Source organism: Protobothrops mucrosquamatus, unplaced genomic scaffold (assembly GCF_001527695.2).
Source record: "Protobothrops mucrosquamatus isolate PMUCROS unplaced genomic scaffold, P.Mucros_1.0 scaffold43, whole genome shotgun sequence".
Lineage (NCBI taxonomy): Eukaryota > Metazoa > Chordata > Lepidosauria > Squamata > Viperidae > Protobothrops > Protobothrops mucrosquamatus.
Genome location: NW_015386425.1, coordinates 1,149,369 through 1,168,452, shown reverse-complemented (window position 1 = coordinate 1,168,452; position 19,084 = coordinate 1,149,369). Strand labels below are relative to the sequence as shown.

The 19,084-nt window shown below is 38.4% G+C and overlaps 1 protein-coding gene across 1 annotated transcript in view; it reads left to right on the top strand.

Annotated features, from left to right (window-relative positions):
- The window catches only part of DROSHA (drosha ribonuclease III), a 101,171-nt gene that overhangs the window by 56,622 nt on the left and 25,465 nt on the right, over nt 1-19,084 (top strand). The window contains exons 22-23 of the mRNA XM_015811503.1: nt 2,605-2,704; nt 14,641-14,743. Of these exons, the coding sequence (XP_015666989.1) occupies nt 2,605-2,704; nt 14,641-14,743 (203 nt within the window). The remainder of the gene's footprint in view (nt 1-2,604; nt 2,705-14,640; nt 14,744-19,084) is intronic.

Sequence of the window (19,084 nt, the reverse complement as noted above, 5' to 3'; positions counted from 1 at the left end):
TTCTTGTGAGCAATCTTGCTTAGGTTCACACTATAGATTTATTAGGTTAAATATACTCCCAGATAAATCTCCATATAATGAGATTGAATTCAGTGCCATTTACTTTGAAGGAAGCATGGCTAGGCCATGTCTCTAAAATTCTACATTTTCATCCGATCATTTCTATAAAAACATGCAAAGAGGCTGAATAAATGTTTTAAAGTCAATTTTTTTCCAGGAATTAATGTATGAGTGAGGTTAGTGATGCGCTTATAGAATCAATTTTATTTATTATTTTTTTTAAAAAAAAATCTATTCTTTTTTTAAGAAGCTTTTAGTACCTTGCAAAATTGTTCTAAAAGTAAAACTCCTGAATTTAACCGAGGAACTGAGAGCCACAATACATGATGGAACTTGTTCTTTGGGCCTCCCTCCCTCCCTCCCTCCCTCCTTCCTTCCTTCCTTCCTTCCTTCCTTCCTTCCTTCCTTCCTTCCTTCCTTCCTACCTACCTACCTACCTACCTACCTACCTACCTACCTACCTACCTACCTAAATAGATTCGTGTTTTATTGACAGTACAGAGTATGAAAAAGTGTTAAAGTGAAGCATTCAAGCAGAGAAACTTTAGTTCTTATTTTACTGGAATAAGCAGTAGGAAAGCTACTTCCCTGTGGCTTCTTCTACCCCTTCAGTAATTGGATGAAAACACCAAATGCATGGCCTGTTTTTCTACTCGCTTCATCAGAAAAAGAGGGGGAGCAGGAATTAAATACCATCGATCATGGCATTCTTCTGGATTGGTTGCAAGGATTAGGAGTGGGCAGTACTGTGCTGTGCTGCTTCCCCAAAGCTGGTTCCAGTCAATGTTTATAGGGGAGAAGAAGTCAGCCAGTGGCTTCTGCTGTATGCAGTGGCTGTAGGGCTCAGTGCTCCCTCCTCTCCTTTTTTATCAGCTACATGAAGCTGCTGGGTGAAGCTCTCCATTGGTTCAGTATCATAAATATGCAGATGATGTCCAATTATACTGTACATCTCTGCTCTGGACCATCCAAGTGATACTGTAGAGGTTCTGTCTTGGTGACTGGTAAGGTGACCAACTTTTTTACAATGAGAAGGAAGACACAAATAAATTGAAGAAAAAAAAGTGAGTCTAATGCATGCGTGTGTGCCGTGTCGTGTTTCGGTAAGAAGTAAACAAAGCCACTTGTGTGCGGCACACTCTTGCGTGCAGCGCACTCTCTCAAAACAATTCTCCTGTGCGGAGCGCATGCGTCTCATAATCACGTCTCACCGCACTGTACCGAGCTTTGATGAATCGTCATGTCAAATACAAATACGTCATATCACACGCAAGGGATCGGATCGGCATCGATCGAATACGGAGATTTTCAGATTAGTCTTCAAATATCGAAAAGGAGGACATGTAGGAGGACACTTTTCGAGAGGACAGAACTTACAAAAGAAGGACTGTCCTTCCTAAAGGGGGACGATTGGTCACCTTATGACTGGAAGCTATGGGCCTGGATGAAGAACAATAGGTCTCAACTCAACCACAGTAAGATGAGGCTTTGTGTTTTAGAACCCCTGGTTCTGTGGACATTCCATGTCTTGTTCTAGATCGGGTTACACTGTCCTGGGCAGTCTGGGGTTCCTTCTAGACTCATAGCTCCTGCTTGAAGAGCAGGTAGCAGCCATGGCAAGGGGGCCTTTGCCCAGCTTGGTATTGTATGCCTGTTGTAGCCATTGCTGGACTGGGGGGGGAGGGGTTGTCCATTCGCAGTCAACCATGATGTAGTCCCAAATGGATTACTGCAATGTGGTCTACATGGGGCTGCCCTTGAAGAGTATTTGGAAGCTTCACCCAGTGCTAGTCATTTGGCAAATGTGACACTTCTGCTCTGTGAGCTGCTTTTGGCTGCAATTGAAGGTGCTGTTAGTTATCTTCAAAGATCTTCACAGCTTGGGGCTGGGTTATTTACGGAAATATCTTTTTTCAATGATGTTTACCCATCCTGTTGGGTCTAGTAGGAGAGGCCTGCTTCAACTTCTGTCTTCAAGAAAGTGTCATCTGTCAGGAGGACATTTTTTACTGCTGTGGTGCCCACCTTTGGAATTTCCTCCCCCTCCCCTCCAGAAATTAGCTTTGGTCTGACCCTTCTGTTCTTTTATAAGACACTAAAAAAAATCTGTCACTGAGCTGGGGTCCTGATAGTATGGGTGGGCCCCTGTCATGGCCGAGAGTCTTCTCGATTGCTGTTTTTATGATATTGTGTTGCTTTTAACTCTGGGTGTTTTTGTTTCGTATTCTGTTTTCATTGTGAGCCACCAAGTAAATGAGATGGGTGACTGTAAATTTACTAACTAAATAAATTAGGAAAGAATTGTATCACCAATCTTTTTCATATGATGCCTGCCCATCTTTGTTTTTTAAAAAAAACTATTGACAATAAAATCTTTATTCTACTATATTGAAATAGTTTCGAGGCTGGCAGAGTTTAGGAATGCACACTACCTCTGCAGAAATCAAATAGAAGTAAATTTGGAATGATTATTTCATTGATAGGAACATGTATCAGCAATTGAGAGTATATAGATCATTATGTGATTTTTATCTTTATTTCCAGTGTTCATCTGTACTATTTGTTCCCAAGCTTGGAGGAAGGAGGATTAGCAACATACCGCACTGCCATTGTTCAGAATCAGCATCTTGCAATGCTGGCTAAGGTATATATGGTTATTATTGCATCTTGGTTTATGATAGCTATAATGTCTGGCTGATAGGTTGATTCAGCCCATTCCTTGCCTTTTTTTGCAAAGCCTTTGTGTGCAGATTAACTTTTGAGTGTTGTGGTTTTGAAAGTAGCATAAAGTAGCACACAGTTGGTGCTGCACTGCCCTGGGTAGATCCTTCAAATCATGAGACTCGATCTCTAATATTATCGCAAACGTTTAGTTAGTTATAGGGGCTGAAGGGAGACAAAAATGCTTTGTACTATGTAAATTTTGCCGTGATCATAAAGAGTTTAATATATTCTGCATGTTGGTAAAATAAATAGGAACTTATGGAAAGCACTCAATTGCAGGTGAGTCTTTCAGTTTATGATTCAAAACATAAAATCTGGTTTTTCCTAATGTCTTGTTCCAAACTCATGGAATCTCCTGATTAGCCATTGCTTGTGGTTCTAAAATCTAAAATACCTGGAAGACATCAAGTGTGTTCTGAACCATAAGTTGCAGGAATAGCACTGAACTCTTTTGTACGCAGGTCTATCAACCTGTTGAAAGGACCTTAATAATTTCCAATATGTCTATGGAAAGTGATTATGAATGAAGGTGTGTCTTTCCCAAGAAATGGCTGAAAGTGATGAGAAATCACTTTCCATCACAAACTCTTAAGACTAAATTATGTTATTAGGAACTGGTAAAATATTTCTGTAATGAAATGTTGGAATGCAAAACCTACTCTAAATAGATCAAATTGAGAAGGTCAGAACTGTCAAAGTGAGTTTGAGCAACTATGCAGTTGCCCTATTGATGACATGGTCTGGTATTTCAGCCTTCAGAAGAGGCACCTGAAAGCTCCTAGTTGGGGTGCTAAAATATAAAGTTAGGTTTGGTAATTCACACATAACTCAAGACACAGTTGACCCAACTTAAAACAGAATAGGAAAAGAAAAAGAAAAAATGTTTCTTTTACTAGTTATTTTTAATCATCTGGCCTCTTTACTGATATTATGCTTTAAGAAACTTTGGAGTTCTTGATGCTGTCTGATCTTGGTTGTTCTCTGCAAGTGTTTCATTACCATCTAAGTAAAATCATCAGTGCTAGTCATGATATTAGCTAGTTGGATAATGAAACATCTGCAAGCAAACAATCAGGCTCGTAGAGCACCAAGGATTCTGCAATTCAACCCTGAGCTATAGATATTTTCTTCTATTAAGGAACGTTGTTACTTTTGTGTATATAATTTTATATATTATATACTATACATACTGTAGTATATTTTATTACGGTATATTTTATTATAGTATTTTTTGTTACATTTGGTATTTTTCTCAACTCCATTAATGGCCTTCATTAGCAGTTCCTTCTAATTGCACATTCAGGGGACTCCAATTGACTATGGCAGTTAGGATGGCAATTGACTATGTACTGTAGGATGAAATGTTGGGGTGATCGACCTGGGTTTATCAAATTGCTGAAGGTTGTCCCTGAAAATTTAATAAGTAACATTTTTCCCTCACTATACCTGTACGTAAGGGCTCTAAATAGTATCAATAGATCAGTTAGTGGATGGCCCTCAGAATGGCAAATAGAGTTCAGTATAAGAAGCAAAAAGAATTTTATGTTGGTGCCCAGGAATATCTAAATATCGCACATATATTAGTGGGATCTGCAATAGCAAAGAGTGTTTAGGAAAGAGATCTTGAAATTGGAATAAAGAGGTCTATGAAAATATCAACATGGTGTGTGCAGCTGCTCTAAAAAGAATGAATTTGTAGAAGACAAGACAGAGCCAGGAGGTGGAGTTAAGCATGTCATTAGCTTAAAGTCATTACGTTGCCTCAGATGGTCCAAGTACAACCCCTCTAGAATTCCGCTAACCCTTATCTGGCACCAATTTAGTACTGAACTTTAGTTGATTAGATTCTGGTATATAGCCTTGAACAATAAATCCTTTTTGAACTGCAACTTAATGTTTGGTCCTGGTCCTTTGCTTCTGGCAGAATTCCACACACAAGACTATTAGGAAGGGAATTAAAGCAGCCAGTATGCCCTTACATCAGTTTTGGAGAATCATCCTCCCTTCCCCCACTTTCTTGGAATTATATGATATTTCTGGTCAACACATTTTATATATAGTTGTAGAACACAAAAAAGGTGCACGTCAACACTGCAAATACTGTATATTCTTGCTTTGACAATATGCAGAACTGTCTGGTATTTTTATAGTTAAATCAGGCAACAGTGAAAGCCCGGGAAAAAGAAACCAGAAGTAAATCACATCTTCCAAGTTAATTGGAAGATGTGAACCATGACCCCAAAATAGGGGCGGGGAAAAATGCTTAGAATGTATGTGTAACGGAAAAGAATCTAGATCTAAGCATTTCTACCATGCCGTACTGACGTCTCTGTAACCTTAATAAATGCTTTTAGGAAAAATTATGCCTGAAAGTCCTTTTAAGTGTTTCGTTAATCAGACATGACAGTGCAACACAGAGAAACCAAAATTATTAGAGGACTAGAACATCTCCCTTAGTCATCCCCATAAGGAAAAATTGTAGAGTATTGATCTTTATCTGGAGTAAAGTTGATTGAAGCGATCTATAATTTGCAGAATTTGGAGCATGTGAGCAGAGATAAGTTTTTCTTCCATGTTTACAATGTCAGATAGTGAGGCTATCCCTGAAAATAAATGAGGCAAGATCCAGAATCGCTAGCAGGAGAGCTGACTTACATGACACACGGAACTGGAGTTTGGTGATATGAGATGTGGTGAGGACCATCTGTTTAGGACAGGGTCTCCTGCTTGAGCAGAGGGTTGGACTAGAACAGAGTTCCCCAACCTTTCCGGGTTGGTGGCTCAGAGTCTGGGGGGAGGGGGAAAGGGGGGATGATTTTGTGGGAGGGCCAGGTGCATGTGTGTGTGTGTATGCACGCGCATGTGCCTGTGACATTCGTGGCAGTGCGAGCACGAGTGCCCGCAATGAGGCTCACGTGAATAGGGCTGTGAGCTCCTGCAACGAGGTTCGTGTGAATGGGACCATGCTCGCGAGTGGGGCCAGCCACTCAGGCGGTCCAGTGGGGATTTGACCACGGCCTGGTAGTGGTCACAAGTTGGGGACCCCCTGAACTAGAAGACCTCCAAAGTCCATTCCAACCCTATTTTCTATGTCTAAGACTAAACAAAGAGAAGTTTAGGGTTAGGGTTCTTTTCTCTTGGTGGCTATTTAGTATCTCCTCACACACTGGCAAAATGCCCTAAATGCCAGCTACAGGAAAGCAACAGTGGTGGAGAAATGTTTGTGGTCTTCCTAAAAACATTTGGTTTCCTATTGTATGACAGAATGATGGATTGGATGGGCTGATACTCTATCCGGCAAGCTTCTACTAGGCTACTATAGCAATAGCTCTTAGACTTATATACCGCTTCATAGCGCTTTATAGCATCTCTGAGGAATTTACAAAGTCAGCATATTGTCCCCAACAATCTGGGTCCTCATTTTTACTGACCTTGGAAGGATGGAAGGCTGAGTCAAGCTTGAGCCCCATCCGGTTCGAACTCCGGGCTGTGGGCAAAGTTAATCTGCAATACTGCATTCTAACTACTGCACCCCCAAAGCTACTCTCTTCCTGCTAAGGAAGCAATTTGAATTCTGGCCTCTCTCCTTGAGTCCTGATTTTGTTTGCCTGAAAATGATTCCCCCTAACAATCCTTCTAAGTACCACCATAATACAAGAGCCTGCCTTCTGAAAAATTTATGGGGATGCTAGATGATACTGAAAAACGTCAAAGTGACTTGCTTACAACTGAAAGAGTTTTCGATTGATCTTTCAATTTACTTTCCCTTAACCAGTGCCACTTATGCTCCCAAACATACATAGCTCATTGATTTCCCCTTTCACTCCTTAGATGCCTCTAAGTCCCCTTCGCTCAATTTTAATCATCTCTCCCCACCTTCTGCCAGATGCCATTGTTCTTTATCCTTGTGAGCATTTATTCTGAAGCTATTGTTTTCTGACTGTCGTGAACATCATTAATATGAAGCAGACAGGTTTATGTTTTGTCCTCGTGCCAGATTTATACCCCTCAGTTCAAGGGTGTAAATAGGAAGTTGTTCTGGTAATTGTCTTTCGCCCCCCACATTTAGGATTCATTTTGCACTCTGAGCATGCAGCAGTGCAAAAGGAGAGGTTTCAGAGGACCTGGGTTTTTTTCCCCCCTTGGTTAGCTCTTCTTATATAGTTGCTATAGTCCAGCTGTGGGAGGGTTTGATTAACTTTCTAGATTTCAAAAGAATACTGGAATCCTTCCGACGTGTCTGCTTTACCTGCTTGTCTACTCAAAACAGATTTGTCTCGAATCAGCTCACATTTCGATCTGGGTTAGGTGGGGAGATTTAGTTTCCTGCGATTTGTCCCTACAAAGTTCCCAGAATGACATGAAATGCAAACTCTGTGAGAGGGGCTGGATGATCGGATTATTTCCATGCCTGTACTGATAAAAGATGGCAAGACACACTTTTCCAGCCTGGATCCTGGAGATAGTTTAGGTGCTTCAAGGTAATGTCTGAATCAAATTTCACTTGGATTTTTGTGTATTTTGAATTCTATATCCAAAAAGAGGCAGTTCAAACTCTTATTTTAAAGAAAACATAAAGTAATTATGTTCGTTCAGCCTTTTTCCAGCATCTGAATCGTTTTCCTTGAACCTGTTTGGCATTACTGATTGTGAGTTTATAGCCACTGAAAGTAAAATTGCCACTAACTTCCATTACAAGAACATCATCAAAAGTACATATTTCTATACTTTTAGTTTAAAACGATTGGCCATAGGGAACTCTTGCTTCTCTGCCTCTTATAAAGTAGACTCCAAGAAAAGAGAAAGGCGATACAGTGTTTTCTAAGCTTTCTTCTGCTGAACTTTTTCTGAATACTGGCCCTTCACTGTTACGGCCACATGTGAGCTTGTATTTTATTTTATTATTTTATTTTATTTTATTTTATTTTATTTTATTTTATTTTATTTTATTATTTTATTTATTTTATTTTATTATTTTATTTTATTATTTTATTTTATTTTATTTTATTTTATTTTATTTTATTTTATTTTATTTTATTTTATTTTATTTTATTTTATTTTATTATTTTATTTATTATTTTATTCCCACCTTTATTATTTTTACAAGTAATTCAAGGCGGCAGACATATCCAACACCTTCCTCTTCCTATTTTTCACACAACCAACCTACCTGTGAGGTAGGTTGGGCTGAGAAAGAGTGACTGGCCCAAGGTCACCCAGCTGGCTTTCATGGCTAAGATGGGACTTGGAACTCATGAATCTCCCGCTTTCAAGTGCAACTAAAAATGCCACTGTTGTGAAACAATCGCAGCAGTGATGGATTCCGAATCCAAAGACAAAAGAGGTAACTAGTCCCTATGAAAACCAATGAGCACTTTGCTCTTTAAAGAAGATAAATAGTGTCCTTTTTTGCTTTGCTCTGAAAATTCTCACCTCAAGCACAATCTCCTCTTAGAATCTTGATTATGAAATGACTTCCTAATAGTAGCACCTATCTAAAGATTTAAACATTTAACTTAGCAAAACACAGCCTTCCACATGTCCATTTTATGTCTCCTTTATGTACATGTTCAATATGTCTAATCCTAAATTAAGGAACATATTTATGATATAAGGATGTTGTAATTTTGAATCTATTTTATACTAATCTATTGTATCTAATACTATCCCCTGCCCCAATATTTGACCATCTTGAATAGAGAGAACAAAAATTAAAAAAAAAGAAACTACTATTTTCCAAACTAGGATGGAATCGGGTAATAAACCCAAAATAAAATTTACATTGCTGGTGTTGATTCTATAAGTAGCTTGTCTCTCTTTATAATTGCCATTGTACTAGATAAGTGATATTTTGTTTTGTTTGTAATACTGTGTTCTATGTAGATTTTCAACAAATTCTTCTCCAAGCTGAAAGGTATTTTCTCTTTGTGTCTGTATGTTTATGTGTGTTAGAGATGCAAATAGTTAAGAGGAGAAAGAAGTGGGAAAACTGGAGGGAATTCTCCCAGGCCTTTCTTGTTCTTTTTTCCAAAAAAAAATTCAGAAAGAGTAAAACCAAAACTCCAAAGGAAATATTTTACTTTCACATAATGAAAGCAGTAAGCCCTGCCGCTAAGATACAGCTATCCTCTTCCCCCCCCCTTTCTATTAACTTCTACTAGGAAGATTTATTTAGAGTATCAGAGAATTGCAGTTCCTGTACACAAGCCAATAGAACTCTCCAGTGCAACAGCAACACACATTTCTGCTCAGAGCAGCACTGATGCTCTCACAAAAGAACAAAGGAGGATTCAATGCCTGTTTGCTCCTGGGTTTGTCTGTTGATAACTTTTTTTCTAGAGGCTGGTAGAACTTCATAACATGATGATGGTTTCTTCTGTCTTTCTTTCCTTCCTTCCTTCCTTCCTTCCTTCCTTCCTTCCTTCCTTCCTTCCTTCCTTCCTTCCTGATTCATGTTTCTTAGTATTCCCCAGCTTCTGGAATTAATTCCCCCATGGGTTTTTTTTGGACCTGTATATCAGTAACAAGTGAAATAAAAATGAATGTTATATATCGAATTGAGTTTAGATGATGACCTTGAAGAGTAAAGGGAAGTATGGTGTCTGTTCCTTAATCTGCTCTATTTTATGGGACTGATATCCACAGTATATATCCATTTCTCTCTTAATTTCCATTTTTCAAGAAAGAAAGAAAGAAAGAAAGAAAAATTCCAGATTTTTGAAAATCTTAATGCTTGTGCCTCAAAAGTTATGTGGAAAAAGTGCTTTAGACCAGGGCTTTTCAACCAGTGGTACGGGTACCACCTGTGGTACATTGGCACCTGGCAGGTGGTACGCGACCATCCTAGAAAAGTGGTAGCGGGGGAGGAGAATGAGCTGAACCGGTGGCAGCACCACACAAGCCTGAGCGAGAGATGGCTGGAGCTTCAGGGCTGTCAGGGCTCAGTGGAAGCGCCAGGATCAGCACTTCTTCGGGGCTGTCAGGGCTCAGTGGAAGCGCCAGAATCAGCGCCAGGCTCCAGCTGGAGCTCGGCACTGATCCTGGCACTTCTGCTGAGCCCAGAAGAAGCATCGATCAGCTGGAATGTTGCAGCATCTCCAGGGTCTTGTGATTTAAATTCAGATGCTTGGCAACTGATTCATATTTATGACGGTCACAGTGTCCCAGGGTCATGTGAAGTGACCAAAACCTGCTGCAACCACCCAGCAGATGGGGGGAATAAAAACCAAACACTCCCCACCCCCGCTGCCAATCCTCAACAGAAATGCTCACAACAATGAAAACCTCGGACAGGAGGAAGAGCGCCGCCGGGCGGGCAGGCAGGTGTCTTGCTCGGCTGTGGCTTGAGGGGCACTTTTTTTCAGTGCCATTGTAACTTCGAACAGTCACTAAGCGAACTGTTGTAAGTCGAGGACTACCTGTACTTTATCACTTTTTTCCTTTTTGGGGGACGGTCATCAAGTTTTTGACACCTTGCTAGGCGACTGGTGGTACTCGGATGCTGCCATATCCTAAAAGTGGTACAATGGGTGAAAAGGTTGAAAAGCCCTGCTTTAGACCTTATACAAGGACAGAATCTCCCACTTGATCATTAAAGCTGCCTAACCTTTTTCAGATTCTTGCATGAGCTTGAAAAAAAAAAGTGCTGCTTCTTTAAGTTTACTCATTCTGGTTCACGTGACTCTTAAAGTAAAGGCATCTTTGGAGAGGTTTGCCCAAAGTCACATAAGAATTTGTCTTTAATTAATGCATGGGGAGATGATTGACTTTAACAAGATCCAAATGATTTTCAGAATACGTACAACCCTATTTAGCATTTTAGAGCTGTATGTTTCAGTTACGTAATCATGTCAATGAAATATTTTTGGGGAGGGAACAATGAAATGCATTGATCAATAGAAATATGCAAAAGTGCAGAGTGAACTCTTCTAATGCATACAGGAAATAAAGATACAGATGACTAAATCACTTTCTAATATACAGGAGAAATGAATGACAGTAGAAACCCAGTAAGTTTTCTAGGCCAGAATTACCATAAATTGCACACTCCTTTTCATTTAAAAAGAAGATAACCAGATGACATGATTTCTAATCTACATTTCAAAAGAAAGAAAAGCCTAGGTGGAGCTGTGGAGTAAAGTATCAATACCTTTGAAAGAGATGCTGGAAAGTTTGCCTGATTTTTTATTTTATTTTTTGAGAGAGAGGAAAAAATATTACTAGGATCTATTTACATAAATGATAAGATGTTCTATAATTTTGCTTTTATCCCTGTATTTTTAAGTTTTAATGCACGTTTTTCAGCAAATAAAAGCATGTAATATAATGGTATTGTCTGTGTTCCTACCAAACAATTTGATTTTTTTTTTCTTCTTAAAAATCTGGTAATTCTGATTCCTTGCAAACCATGATTTGCAAAGTAGGAATAAGCCATAAAGTGTTTTATTTGTTTCTGGTTTGGCAAGTTCTACAAACAACCATTATGGGTTCATAATTATAGTTTAGTAAAATAATATGATTTCATTTAGTTAATCGCTTCCCTTTCCCTCCTCTGATTCCTTTACTGCAACAGAATCATTGGTTCCACATTGAATGGATATTAGCTCAAACTAATATCTGTCATCATAATAACAAATCCAATTCTCTCAGAAGCACAGTATGCAAATCAGCTTCAAACTATGGTCACAGATTCTGATTTAAGGGGCAACATGTGTTTCAATGAAACAATCGTGAAAACTTTTTGATGTATGTTAATGCTAAAAGAGAAGGCAGTGATTAGTTTGCAAATATCATTAAGCCAATTTTTATTACCTCAAGTCCAAAGCTACTTTTGCATATGAGCGAAATAATTGTGGAATACTCAGCCAATACTCACTTCCCCCCAATACTGTGGGGGGGGGGGAGAATACCTACAAGAAGGGAGCCAACAAATGTCTAACAAGAACATGACAGTTTTCTAGAGTAACTTGTAATGCTCCGTAGTTAGGAGGCAAGATTCATTATTACCCTTTTTTTTAAAAAAAAAATGTAACTCATCGCAAAAAACAATTGTGGTTTATTTTGTTGATGTGATTTTGTACTTATATATGAAAGAGAGAAAACACCCCCCTCCCAAACCACATTATGGCTTAACCTCATGTGAAACAGAGAGTTGTGCTTGGCACTAAATGTGAATTGTGCCATTGATTGAGTTGGTTTCAAGTACAACTTGATGTAAACTTATTTCCATGGAGCTTATAAGAAAAACTAAAAATTAGTTCAGCATCTTTGGATGTTAGATGTATTGACGGAGCTGTAGCCTGCTTTTCTGCTATGGTGAGTACTCAGGGTGACTAACTGCGTTTAAAATCCCTCAGGATAAAGGGCCTAAGCTAATCTAAAATTGAAAATAACTTTGCTTTGCTGAGGAAGACAGACTGTAATGAAATAGGGTCTCTAAATCTCTACACTGACCACCAAAATGAAGTAGCACACATTCAGAATTTGCATGTAGGTAAAGTCTGATCCACAAACAGTAGTCTTGATCCTTGTCTGTTGAACTTTGATCTTGGTAGATAAAATTGGGAGAGGTGAGTTGCATCTTCCACCATCTGGCTTCATCAGCTAAATTTAAGGTCAGCATTTAAATCCAAGATTAAATCATGGTTTGTACATGATTTATTAGCAATTAATTTAGTAGGACTGTGGAATGGCCATCATTGTCATCTTTGCTTACTGGTTTGAATGTAACCTGAAAAGAAGAGAAAGCATCATGAGTTATTAGTTAATTAAGGGTATTTATCCGCTTTTAAGATCCATCCATCCAGCTAGCCATCCATCCCATTTTTAATTATAAATTATTTCAAAGGATCAGTTTCTCATTGGCACAGGAATTACATTTTAATTTCTTATTAGTTATGGTGCAAATATGTTTGCCTGCCTTCACTGCTGGAAGTACATTAGAACCAAGCACTTGCCAAGATTTCAAAGGTGCCAAATAATAGCTCTAAAGTAGGTGCATAACACTACATAAATCAGTGTCATTTTCATTTCAGTTCAGCACAGAGGTTAATATATACGCCCAGTGATATAATTAAAAATCAGAAAAATTAACATTCTCATTTTCATATGAAAGTCACAACTTTGAAAGGAAGATCCTTGGAGTTTGATTGTTTTATTACACTTTAATAATTAACATACCAGTTTGTTTGAAAATGGAATTATCAAGGCATTCCTCTTAAACTGTAAACCAAACCTGAGTTGATTTTAGTTGATAGTACAACATTTACTCTTTCCCCCCCCCCAAGCACATACACTAGGTGCTTTTAATCATCCATTAATGTCACCATTAATCTGTATTATACAATTTGATTATTCCGTTCTGTCAAGTAGGATATTTTTCAGGAATAAATAACACCAAATATTGAACAGAATCAGAACACTTGTGTATTTATTATTTCATAATGCTTAGATGTTCTGATTGTTAAAATGTTTACCAATAATTTGATACTGAGCAGCATGGCAAACATTCATAAAGCCAGATGCTTTAATAAAGCCATCCTGCTTGCGTTTGAGAGCTATCTGGAAACCACTTCAGTTGGGGTTGAGATCAATACCTTCTAAGTCTAAGCCAGGTGAGTAGAGCTGGTGGCTGGCTCAGCACAGGCTCTGCATTTAAAGATATGCTTTCTGATCTGCCTCCTTGTCTAAGGAGGACTGTTGCGATCAGTACATGGAACTTTGCCAGTTGCAATTTCCATGTTTGTTCCCAAGCCATTTTCTATACCCACTCTCACATTTTCCTGAACATAACAAGCTAAGAGCCTAGATTTTTGCCTAACCATCTTGATCAAGAATATATACATACATTTAAAAATAAATGCAAATGTTGATTTCCAAAATTAACATCAGAGGTTTTTTTAAGGACTTTACAGACATTCATATATAGGCTGAAAATGCTGATATTTAAATGACCCTGAATAGGCCCAGTCTGGGTAATATTTCTCCATCAAAATCAACATGGGAACAGGCATGTAGATGTGTTCTGGATAAATGAGGTTCATACATACTGACAAACTGGTAATGTAATGTTTAAAGTGTTGGGGAGACCCATATTCAAGTCCAACTTCAACCATTAATGCAGGGGTGTCAAACTCTTAACGTCACGCGACGTGTTACGACGTATTGTGACTTTTTTCCGTTGCTGGCAATGGGGTGGGCATGGTTTCACGATGACGCATCTGGCCCACGGGCCGTCAGTTTGACACCCCTGCATTAGTGGATGACTTTGGACCAATCATTAAACCTTCTTTACAATGCAAGCTTGTTTTTGTGTGGGAAAATATAAGAGGAGGGGCATCTATGTATACACTGTTTTGAGAGCCTGAATAAAATAAATCTTACAAAATAGGTTAAGTATACCAGGAATATTGTCGCAATAGTGTTATCCCGATTCCTTGTTTACTTACAGTATTGTCACTTAGGGAAATGAGACTCAAAGAGACAAATTTAAAGTAGGCTTGTATTTATTATGTTTCAACCCACAATGTTGTTATCCATCATTTAAAAACATTTTAGTGGCTCAACCTAATGTTTGGAGTGTTGTGAGATTAATGCAGCATTTCTGCCAGTTTTAGCTTAGCATCCACTACATTCATCAAAACATCATGCAAATTATAATAATTAGTGCAAGCCAACAGGTCAATTAAGTATGTCTCTGGCTCACGATATCTTTTCCATTTGACCTTCTTTCTGAAAAAGATCACTGTATAAATCCATACATAATCCTGTTTGTGCCTGTCTTTCTTTGTGATGTATATGGTGCATTCTTTCAGACATCTGTCATTTTACAAAATAACCTGTCTTGGTGTTTTGTAGAAGCTGGAGCTGGATCGTTTTATGCTTTATGCTCATGGACCTGATTTATGCCGAGAATCAGACCTGCGGCATGCAATGGCCAACTGCTTTGAAGCATTGATAGGTAAGAAAACTGTGCTGTGGCTTTGGTGTATTTTAAGTTTCCTCTTTGTCAATGAGGATTCTGTTCAGATTCTTAGAGGGTTTCATATTCATTCGAAAGGAATGGGCAACTTTTGGCCCTGGAGGGACACCAGCTTATTTTTTGCAGTCTCCGGCATCGTTTCACATACCATCACATTTTAACCATGCTCAATTCAGTTTATGATATTTTGATGCAGAAATACATGAGCTTTATAAAGGAAATCCTAACTTTTGAAAAGAAAAGAAAAAAAGCGGGCCAGGGGGGGGATTCCCACAGAAATCCTAAAAAAATAATTTAAAATATCATCTCTGTAGACATAAATTTAGCTATATTTGCTTATCATTCGTACGCTAAATGTATCCCTTAATCCCCCCATTCTAAAAAATATTAAGATTTCCTATTGAAATTGCTAGCCGAGACCTTAAAAATGAATTAAGGAGGTCACTTTAGTTCTCTTTTAGAAACTGAGCATGAGGAGTATTGGCAAATTTATATAAAAATAAGGCCCTTGTTTAAATGCTTACTGTACTGATGTTAAGCCAATTGTTTCCTGCTTGGTCCAGACATAATGAGGACACTTTAACATCAGCCAGAAATGAAATTTTGAACGTATGTGCTAGAGAAGCACTCAACCCTGAATTCTTTCTCAACTTCATAAATAATAGTTGATGAAAGTCAAATTCCTGGTTCTGAGGTTAGCCAGAATGTAGATTACCTTGTTTGTGACTTGATCCAGCAAGGTAGAATTAGATCAGACTTTTGTTGTATAACAGTGAGGAATTAGATTAGACTTCTGCTGTATGAGCAAGTGTTAAATATGAGATGATCACAGCATTTATGTTGAACTGAATCGTTTTAAAATAAATTGCTCTGTTGGGACCGAGGCTGCAATCCTGTGTGCACTTACCAGGGTGTGAACTTCATGTTTAAGATTTATTATTATGCATAATAATATAATTTCTAAAGTGCTTTCAAAACAAATGCCATGCAGCAGGTGAAAATCAGCAAGTCTTGTCTGCCGGTTTATAATCTCACGCACAAAGAAAAATAGCAAAGGAATCGAAACATAATAGAAAGGGAATGGAAGAAAATTAGCTAATGGGTAAAGGGCCAGAGAGTACAAATGCATCTTGAAAAGCAATTTAAAAATAAAAACTGATTCAGGTGTTCCAACATCAAGAGACATGTCATCCCGAAATGAGATATAATAGGAGAAAAAATGGAGCAAATGATACATTTTGAGTTTCAAAGGGATGAGGACTAAAATATCTCAGAAAAAAAGAACAAGAAATATGTACCTACAGGCCATTACCCACTTACCTGAGAGAAACAGTGAAATTTCTGGATATGTATACTTGGAGTGCCCTATAAAGATGGGTTTGATAGTTAGTGGCTCTCCAGTTTTGATGGTGTTTTGGGATGGGGTTGATAACCAGTGATGTATGGCATCTGGAGGGGGGGAGAGAGCATCCTTGGATGTAGCAGAAGAAGATAGCTATGAGAAGAATGCAGAGCATCTGCACATACAATATTTATGCCTCTGTGTGTGCGCGCACACACACAAATATATACATTTGTACATGTATATATGCACATACATATGATATAGTGATGATGCAGTAGTTAGAATACAGCATAGAGTGTTGGGGACAATATGCTGACATTTGTACACCACCCAGAGAGTGCTGTAAAACAGCATGGAACATTATGTCTAAGTGCTATTGCTACGCGCACACACACACACACTCACACAGGATTTTCTTGCTGGCATAGAGAAAGATGGTCTCTTTTCAATTTAGCAGAAAAAGTCTGCACTCCTAATCCTCATGAATTGGAGGAATAGCTAAGAACTCTTCCAGGCTTTGATTAAATCTGCACTTCAGGTTCATCACATTTGTCATTGCAACGTCAAGAATTCAACATAAAGCATGTGTGTCTTTCAACTCCCCAAATTATCCAGCCAGCATGCCAGTTCTGGTTGAGAACCACTGAGGTAGGCAATGGAGATACCTCCATTTATTTCAATATGCTTTCTTCTCAGTTCAAGGAAAACAGGAGAGCATATTAATGTAACTGTGAAAGCTTGCAGTCATAATTCAGTCATTCGACTTCTTGTTTTGGGGACCTACTGTATATATGTGTTGTATATTGCTAATCATCTACACTCATCTACTTCGCATTTTTTAAAAAATAAAACTAAATCAAACAAAAATCCAGATGTTAACTCTCTAAACAATCCTTTCTTTCCATTAGTATTTCCATTTTTTCTAACTGCTTTCCATAACATTTGTTCTTGACTCCTTCTTTATTTTCTATGAACTTTCCTTCATTTTTTACAGTAAATGACTGTATTCATATAAATAAGATCATTATGATTCTATTCCCCACATCTTTCCAGTTAAAACTGTGCCTGTCTTTTATCTTTTTCGTCATTGGATGTTTTCAAGTTGAGGAACAAGATTAATTTGGAACTGGCTTTTTGATTCATCCTTTGATTTAATTTTTTTTGTAATTCTTTATTTTTTCTTCTACATAACTTTTAAATTATTACATCTTTTTCCCCTTTTTGCATAGCTAATTCTTATTGATCTCAGCATTTCAATAGCCCTCAGTATTTTTTTTTCATTGCTACTGTACATACTTCATCCAATTCTATTATACTGTAGGTTTGATCAGTTGAGTATTTGTACTCCCATTCCCTGATTCTACGTATGGAATTCTGCGTTGTTTTGCTTACTTTTAATTTGGCTCTTGTTTATCTCTTTTGTTTATCCTTTATATGGCATTCTTGATGTTCTATGACAGGGGTCTTCAGGTTTGGCCCTTTTATGACTTGTGGACTTCAACTCCCAGAATTCCTCAGCCAGGCTGAGGAATTCTGGGAGTTGAAGTCCACAAGTCATAAAAGGGCCAAACCTGAAGACCCCTGCTCTATGACAAGGGTGGCCAACCTGACGTGCAGATATAACCAATATAAACTCAGAAGATTCTTAGGCATTCCTCCAATTCAAAAAGCATAGAGGTTGCATAGAGATTAGGAGTGCAGTCTTTTTCTGGCTGGGGAATTCTGGGAGTTGAAGTTCATATATCTTACATTTGCCAAAGTTGAGAAACACTGGCCTCCCTTTATTGTTCTTCAGTAATCAGCCTATTCAATGCAAGGTGGTTTCAGGCAGTGAATGGCCTGCTGGCTTTACCAGCCAACAATCTTCTTGAACATAGGACAGGGAGAAGTCCAGGATACATCTCATAATTTCTGTTATTTGCTGTATAGTGCTTCCAATAAGATTACTGTTTGTTTTGATTATCTGGACAACTTCTAGATGGCAATATCTATATAACATCATTTCATAGGTCTATCAATCACCCAGGAGATTGATGGTCCTATTGGAGAAATAGAAATTTGATGTACCCATGTCAAGCATATCCTCATTCCTCCAGAAGTCAGCCTGGTGATTGAACAGCTGATTTGAAATGCGAAGCAGAGAAACACAATCCAGAAAGTTCTCAGTGCTATTGTACCTCTGAATCTTTCTCCTTCCTGAAACCAATTTCTTGTACAGAGTGGCTTGTGTCTCCTACCCTGTATTACCCATTGTGTGTGAGATAGTGGTATATCTCACATGGTTTCTCTATTTTTTCTCTATCTCTCCAACATATCCACCATAATGTACATACCACCAGACAGCAGGATTCCTGGTTGATAGACCTTTCTATATATTTATCTCTTGGGAGTTTGATATACCAGTGCAAAGAGGCCTAGACCAAACAGCCAATCTTTCTCACAACCAAATTTAAAATGGTCACAGAGGCAGAGCAAAATCAGGAAAGGAGCATTTCTTGGCCAATTGTACAGGATCTGATCACATAATCTCTGACCCTCGGTATCCTAGATTATCAATATGTGACATTTTGAGTATAAAGAAGAAGGGAAAATACTACTTTCAAACTAGATCAATTTGATAACCCTAGATGGCTTCAGGAATGAGTTGGAAATAATAACTCATGTCTTAGTCATATCCTATAAATTCAAGCAGGTCCTAAGGAGCATTTAGAAGCTGTCCAGAATTCAATAGAGAAAACAAGCTGAGGCATTCCATGATATGCCTGTATAACACTTTTGTTTCATGAGCTGCACTGGCTCTCAATAGTGCAATGAATGCAGTTGAAACTGCTAGTCATCACCATTAAAGCCCCACAAGGTGCAAGGCCAGACTATGTGGGGGACCACCTGTCTTACACGTCTGTTCATCACACTAGGACAGGGGTCTTCAAATTTGGCCCTTTTATGACTTGTGGGCCTGGCTGAGGAATTCTGGG